Raw genomic sequence first — 7,924 nt, 5'->3', positions numbered from 1 at the left:
AAATCCGATTCTTCTTCAGATCGATCCTTACATTCATAAATTTCTAAATTTTTTACATACAGGGTGATTATAATTAAAGTTCCCGTACAGCCAATTACTTAGGACAAATACACCAGTGCTTCTTAACCTTTTTCAGCTCATGGCCCCCATGGATCACATTTTTTTCTCGTGGCCCCCTGTCCTATCCAGGACCCCCGTCTACCCTCATCCAAGAGTGAGATACTTTCTATTTTTTTATTATGAATGACATTTTAATAAATCAGATCAATCTCTGGAATCCTGGCTAGGCACGGATTCAAAAGGTGGATTATCATCCCTCCCAGGAGTCAATTTATATGGTAAAAAACGGTCTGTGTAAAATACGGGACAATCCATCAAACCTACACGATAAATCGACCCTCACAACACATCAACCAGTGCTCTGGCGGCCTTCCATACTTAGCTGGAAATAACAGCTTACAAATGAAAATCATAGTACCAGATTCCATATGGTGCAGTCCCCTTCCTCCATGATAGACATGAAGACCTGGATCATGCCCACATAGACCCAAGGGTTAAGATGACCCTGGTTCTATGGACGGATCTGATGGATTCTGAAAGTAGTAATATTTTTCAACCATGTTTCACGTTTAAAGCTTTTCTCTTCACAGCTCTCTATGGCTCCCTTCATCACCTTGACGTGGATCAAATTTCTTCTGATTTTCTCCCGTGGGCCCCCTCCCCCCCCCCTAGAATATCCCAGGACCGCAAGGGGGCCATATGGCTCTAGGTTGAGAACCACTGGTGTACACTACTCCGACCTATGTGGCACCCGTTCTGGAGGACGTATTCCATTGAAACTTGGTGTACACGCTGTATGGTCCATGGGGAAAATGGAAAATCCAATAAAAAAAGCGCCACTTCTTCACCTGGTGGTTAAAAATTTATTTTCACAGAAATTTCCTCAACACATTAATTCGACACCAATTTACACACATTTTAAAACAGATTTATTTTTTCAAATCACATATCCTCTAAAACACACATCAAGAAGTGGGGGGAAAAATTTCACGTAAAACTTCGATGTTATTTTCCACACACACATTAAATGCATAACAGGCTCATACAATCATGTAAACAAAAATTAGAAATTTCATAAATCCTTAAATGGCAAATATACAATTTTAAAATTCATTCGGATAGTACAGTATATCGTTATAAAGCACACGCACGCACGAACGGAACCTTGAGCAATAACCTGCTGTACATTGCATAATACATTATTTACGGCATGAAAATTAGGGAGGGGAGTGGCATCACCACACAACTCAATACTGTGAATTCTTTCGTGAAAGCACCGGGGACAGAGAAAATAGTGCCATTTATATTACATGTAATCTTCAGTATGATTCATCTTGTACCATGGATGTTATCTTTCTCAGATGCCATTCATATAACTGAGACAATTCACACATTATGTATAATCTTTAGCAAATACGTGCATATCGATTCACAAAACGATATCGGTCAATGCATAGAATATCGGAACAGGTCGGCAAAGACATTTTCCCTGGGAAACACACACACGCACACATACACACGGAAATGAAAAGATGCTTCTATGTACATAGAGTATATACGTATTATGAAATTAAGCACAAAAAAATAGATAAATCAGCATTTAATTAGCACCACCGTCAAAAAACACTTTTTTTTCGCATAGCGCAATAGCAACCATTGGATAAGTCTCAAGTGTTTTCATTCTTCGTTAAATGGATTAATTAATTCTGACTGTAGGAATGATTATTTGTGCTTTGATGGTTAAAATTACCGAAAGCAGGGCCGTCTTAACGAGTTTGGGAGCCGGGCCAAACATCGTTTGCTACCCTGACTGTTTTACACTTTAGCATATTATTTTTCAAAATTTTCTTTCCTCAGTCAATTTTTACCGTAAAAAATTTCACTTAATTCATTTTTAGTATTTGTATACTGTATGGAACATCGTGTGGAATTTAAATTACCTTTTCCTACTGTAATCAAGAAAATGTGGATTTGTGAAAAAGCAAAAATGTTAAAAAACTACAACAAGGGGTCTTGTGTACCTTGAAACGAGGGTAAAATTACAAAGATGAAAAAAAAAATACAAATGTTACAGGAAAAATAATAATTTTTTTAAAAATATAAATCACGAATTGAAGTATGAAACATCAAAATAATGACACAAATATGATTATTAATAGATACAAACAAAATTAACAACAGTGGAAGAGGGAACATATTTTCATATAGATGAAATGAATAATTATTCTTTATTACACTTCTAGAAAGGGAAATTAAATGTGTTAAAATATTCAGTTCTGTCAGTTCCTTTGATGCCAGGTGATTGTATTGTCTCCCCAGCATGGCCCGCCCCACACGGGTAAATTGCTACCGGAAGGGACAGAGCCCGGGGCCTTGTCTGGTCTGGAAAAATGATTGCATTAGGGATACAGTATCCTTGATGTTGTGTACCGTATTTGGTACTGATAAACGATAAAATATTTTCTCAGCTCTCCTCCTTAGGTAATTCATTTGGTAAAAGTTTTTGTGGAACTAATCCCACAAATAAATACAAGGCCACAACAGGCAAAATGCCTAGAAAGGGTCTTGTATACCTTGCAGCTTGGTATACAAAACCACTGCTGTAGCTTGAAACCAGGGCAAAATTAAAAATGTTACAATGTGAACTATGTTTTTTTCCCTAACAAATTTGACTAAAAAATAACCGAAGCTGAATAGAAGAGAAGAAATGGTTGTAGCTGAGGTTTTTTCTATCGGGAAAAGCTTAAAACTCTGAAATTTAAAATAGAAATTGTATTTTAATGCAACAAAAGAAATATTAAAAATTGACTATTCCAAGGTAAACTAGGGAAATTTCAAGTTTTATACTGTTCACGATGTTCACGATGCTCTATATTTTGTGAAAAATATTAATACATTTTTCCATGCTGCTTGGTATGATCGAGAACTTGGCACGATTCATGAGGAGAATGCATAGATTGAACATTGAAGGACCGGACACACCCCGCTTCCCATCTCAAGGAGATAAGAGTGCATAGATTATATAATTACGAATTATATAAATATATATAGTTCAGTAAACTTGAAACGTTGAGAAGAACCACAGCAAAAATAAAAACATTATTTTTTTTTACTTTATGTGGCTACTTGCAAAATCTGTGTCAATGTCATAGTCAAAAGAACGGAGACCACGTTCAGTTGTAAGGATATGTAATTTCCAATCTCTTGCGCTCCATAAACATCAGCTATAAAGCAGTACTGTCAAAACTATTTCAAGTGTTTCAAGGTTTGCTATGGTCAAGGAACAAAAGTTACCCCTACATAATTGTAGAATGTGGAGAATCGCTGATACCCAGGGCAGCCATCAGGGCCGTCGTAAGAGCATCATGCTCCCCCCCCCCCCATCCCGGGCCAAGTGATATTTCTGAGGCCCCCATCAAGCAACCTTACATGCTTACTATCGAAAATTTCAAACAGATCTCATTTTTGGGAGGCACCTCTCTTCTCTTTATGCTCCCGGGCCAATGCCTGGATGGGCCCATGCGTTAAGACGGCACTGGCTGCCATTCACTTGAATGTTACGGATACGCTTATTGGTTGCATTTTTCAAGTTTTATAAAAGAACTTTTCTGAAACATTTAAAGTGTAATCATAGCCACACACACAAGGAGGGGGGAGCTGACAGGGCTCCAGCCCTGGAACCTGGGACGATTCTCATCATTTTGTGTTTTTTCACGTTATAAATTCACACGATGAAGAGGCCCGTGAAAGTCTGGTCTGCGGCCAGCAAAAGATCCCAGCCTGGGGCCTGCTTCAGAATGTTGGGGCCATGAGTTTAATGCCAGCCTAAGGTGCACTTATTGTGGAGCGAAGAAGTACGAGTTCCGAGCATTGAAACTAGGAAGAAAAAAAATGCATATTGGGGTGGAAGAAGAGATGTCCGCAGGAGGAGGGGGGTAGAGAAAATGACCGGAGGGAGAGGTTCTGAAACGTAAGGGTGTTATGATGATGATCCCTCCGCGGAAGAGGGAAAGGGAAAAGGGGGGGGGGCACGTACCAATCTGCTCATAGCGAAAATCAGCAGATCCAGGTGAAAACAAACATGTTTGTTCAACTCCCGCACCTCGTCGAGTGGCGTTTTGCTGTTCTTTGTCTCGCTTCCAGAGTATACGTGCCGTGTAGAACAAAGCAAAACAATTATGCACTCCCGTACCTCGTGGTCATATTGGTATGTGCCCGCCCTAATTCAATTCTCAGAGGCAAACGATTCATAACCCAACACTTGTTAAGTTGCAAAAACCTCTTTAGACGATGCCATTTAGCATCATTAACGTCGATTTGGCGCGATTTTAAATAAGAACATGATCACAAAAACACAAACTGAGCTCTTAAAAATTCATACTTCACCCCGAACACTGAGTACGTATAATACATCTAATAGTAGTAAAATATTAATTATAAATACATCTGTAAAACGTCGATTAGCAACAAACACGTGGACTATTAATTAATAATGTGCGAATCAAGCGAGCATTAAATAACATGCTATAATTATAATCATTATTATACATATATATGAATATCAACGTATCGCAGGAAGACGTATAAGACGGTTTTTTTTCCTCCCCCTTCACTTCACTTCATACATTTTTGCATAATTCATTCGTTGCCAATATGTATGTTTTATACATTCACGAACGATAACGTAGACAAATGTGCACCATACAAGAAGGACTAAAAAAGCTAAATGAAAGACACTTATCTCCATTTAAGCTGTACATAACTTCTCACCATTTCATCCGAGAACATTAGACACGCCAATGATCGCCAAAAATTCGGTACCCAATGGACATCATATATAAAATAATACAGTTGAATCCCGTTTTAACGAATATCGTTGGATTTTCGCTATAGCGAACACTTTTCTAATCCATCGGATAAGTTTACATAGGAGCAATGGAAAAACTTGGAATTCCTTTATAACGAAGTGATTTCGCCGGTCTCTTGGAGTCCGCTATAACGGGATTCGACTGTAATTGAAAAAAAAGAATAAACATTCTAGCCCTTTCACTGATAAAATATTAAAAATAAGGGGGAAAAGAGGCCAGAATGTTGAAGAGTCGCCAAATGTGAATCAAAATTATAGGATAACTTCCTTCTTTTTTATTGGAAGTGACCAATTCGGAAGGAAATAAAATCGCAAAAATAATGAGCAAGACGTCCTATTTTCTATAAATGAGTTTTTTTTCCTTCTTTTGTCCATATTTGGCGATGAGACACTAAAAAGCAGCCAAATTTTTATTTCCTTGATAAAAAAGAAAGAAAGAAAGGAGAATTTGGCGCGTTTGAACTCTTTGAACCGGAACCCAAGGGTTAATGCGAAGTTGTGAACATGAAGCTGAGAACATTATATACATAGTGAACATAGTTACGCTTAATGTATGTAAACGTGGCGTCAAAGTTATAAATGGTAAACAGATTATCAGATTTTTTACAACGTAATCAAGCACCAAAAATTTACCAACTGCTCTAATTTACATCAATTTTTGAAATTAATCAAATACATGGTCATTTCACTCTGACTAATTAATTGGTTAACTAATTTGATGAAATTAAATCAGCACCGTATAATGAGCAACCATAACACGATGTGTACACAAATTTTCATTATAAATAGCACTCAATGATATTTCATTAAAAAAATTATCATTTCAATGTTCATTAATGGGAATGTGATGATGATGTAGAAAAAAAAATTGGTTAACCCTTTCATTGTTAACAGCTAAAAAATTTGATCGCCAAAAAAGGCGATTTGTCGCCAATTTCAGGCAATGTACTTTGAAGTAACCCTCTCGCATCACCATAATTGGTTTTCGTAACAAAGATATTGTTAAAATTGGTGATTTTTCTTCGCGATAAAAAAAAACCCATGATCTCCAAATCATTCGAAGTGTTGGTGTTCAGACATTTGAAAATGAATTTACGAACATGATTCGCACTGAAACATTAGATGGTATTCAGTGCTGTCTCCCGCGCAGGCCCCTGATGATGATGCTCATTTTCGAACGTTTCCTCCATGTACATGTCAGAATCCTCCTGTAGGTCTTGCGGAAGTTGGCGTTGGCCAGCGCGTAACATAGAGGGTTGATCATGCTGTTCAGGTAGCACAGATAGTACGAGAAATCCCACAGTACTTTCGGTATGATCTCGTCGTCGTCGTCTCCGTAGAAACTCTTGACTAGTACCAGGACGCAGTAGGGCGTCCACGTTATGATGAAAGCCGCCAGTATGGCGGTGAGCGTCCTCGCCGCTTTCTTGTCGTGTTTCTTCTCCTGGATCTTCTGGTTCCTCTTCTTGTTGTTGTTGCTGTTGGCGCTGATGTTGATTCTTGGCTTGACGGCGTGCTTTGCGGGAACGAATTTACCGTCCGAGTTGAATTTGCCGACACCGAGCAGATCGGAGGAGTTGAATCGCTGCAGGTTGTTGTCGGTGATGGAATTCACCACCAGGGCGCTGGTGCTCAGCGACGTCTTCATCGGCGGCGGTTGTGAACCGGGGCTGCACATCGTGTCATCCGGTATCATCGTCACTGACGGCTGCGGTTCGGCGTCGTCAGGTGCCGATGGCGCCGGTAACCGTATCATTATGGTGTATATCGATTCAGTCGCTGCCGCCGCCAGAGGATGCTTCTGCTGGTCATCTCCCTGCCCGACACCATTCCCCTTGGCTTCTTCGTCGTCTTTCTGCTTATCAATGAGAGCCTGTAGCGCCTGCAATTGCTCCGGCCTCAAGGTGACCGAAGTCGCCCTCGACGACTGCAGCGGCGTTTCCGCAGAGCACGGGGTCTGAGCACCTGGACTCATGCTCTCGTCCTCGGCATCCGGGTCGCAATCGACGTTGCAGAGTTTTATGAGGAATTCTTTCAGCCTTCTTGTGCAGGACACCTTTGTCCTGTCGGGACTGGACGAGGACGCGCAGTTGTTGGTGGTCGACGTCGTCGTCTCTTGGACGGAGGTCTCCGTCCGGTCGTTCTCGGCGAAGAGACCTGCCAGATAATGCTTCCTGTTCTCGGTCTCCCTCCAGATCTTGTAGTACAATACGATCATCACCGTCACCGGTATGTAGAAAGCAAGGAACGTGGTGCCCACCGTCACGTAGTAGTTTGTCTTGAGGAATTGAATGTAGCAGTCGTTCGAAGGGACCGATCTCTTGCCCTCGATGTACGGCCAGGCGAGTATGAGGGGTGGCCACGTTATGAACGATATCACCCACGCGCAGGCTATCATGATGGCCGCTCTCCTGCTGTTTCTCCTGGCCCGGTACCTCAGCGGGTTCGTCACCGAGTAGTACCGGTCGAAGCTAATCATCAGGAGGTTCAGGACCGACGCGTTGCTGCACAGGTAGTCGAGTGCGAGCCACAGGTCACAGACTATCGGGCCTAGACGCCATTCCTGAAGCACGGTGTAGGCCGTGAACAGAGGCATAGAGAAGAGGCCTATCATGAAGTCCGCCGAGGCTAGGCTCAGGAGAAAATAGTTATTGACGGTCTGGAGTCTCTTGTCCATCTTGAACGACAGTATCACCAGGATGTTACCGACGACCGTCACGACACTGAGGACGGCCGTTATCGCCGTGATCAGGACAACTTCGATGACGGTGTAGGGTCGAACCTCGTTGCCTGTGAGAGTATCATTGGTATAGTTGAAGTAATCAGTGATGTTCATGTTGTGTACTCTTCTTTGTGTTTTCCTCAGGATATATTGAGCAGATAAAGCATCTGGTTACGCTCGTGAGTTCACTATGTAGTCACTGCGTCAACCCATCTACGGAAACTCAAGTCTTTTCCACGTGACAGAGGCAAAGTCTTCGCTGTACCTGCAAATAG

At 41.2% G+C, this 7,924-nt stretch overlaps 1 protein-coding gene across 1 annotated transcript in view; it reads right to left on the bottom strand.

Annotated features, from left to right (window-relative positions):
- Nucleotides 1-968: 968 nt before the first annotated feature.
- LOC149071171 (muscarinic acetylcholine receptor M2-like) overlaps nucleotides 969-7,924 on the bottom strand; it is a 28,762-nt gene continuing 21,806 nt past the window's right edge. Inside the window, exon 2 of the mRNA XM_089248201.1 lies at nucleotides 969-7,914. Coding sequence (XP_089104327.1) covers nucleotides 6,057-7,763 — 1,707 coding nt within the window. The 5' untranslated portion in view covers nucleotides 7,764-7,914 and the 3' untranslated portion in view covers nucleotides 969-6,056. The remainder of the gene's footprint in view (nucleotides 7,915-7,924) is intronic.

This window comes from Pholcus phalangioides, unplaced genomic scaffold (genome assembly GCF_987345545.1).
Source record: "Pholcus phalangioides strain wild (caught in Gottingen) unplaced genomic scaffold, Ppha-v1.0 ptg000019l_1, whole genome shotgun sequence".
In the NCBI taxonomy this organism is placed as follows: Eukaryota; Metazoa; Arthropoda; class Arachnida; order Araneae; family Pholcidae; genus Pholcus; species Pholcus phalangioides.
Note: the sequence above shows the minus strand (reverse complement) of the source record. Positions and strands in the feature narration are given on the sequence as shown.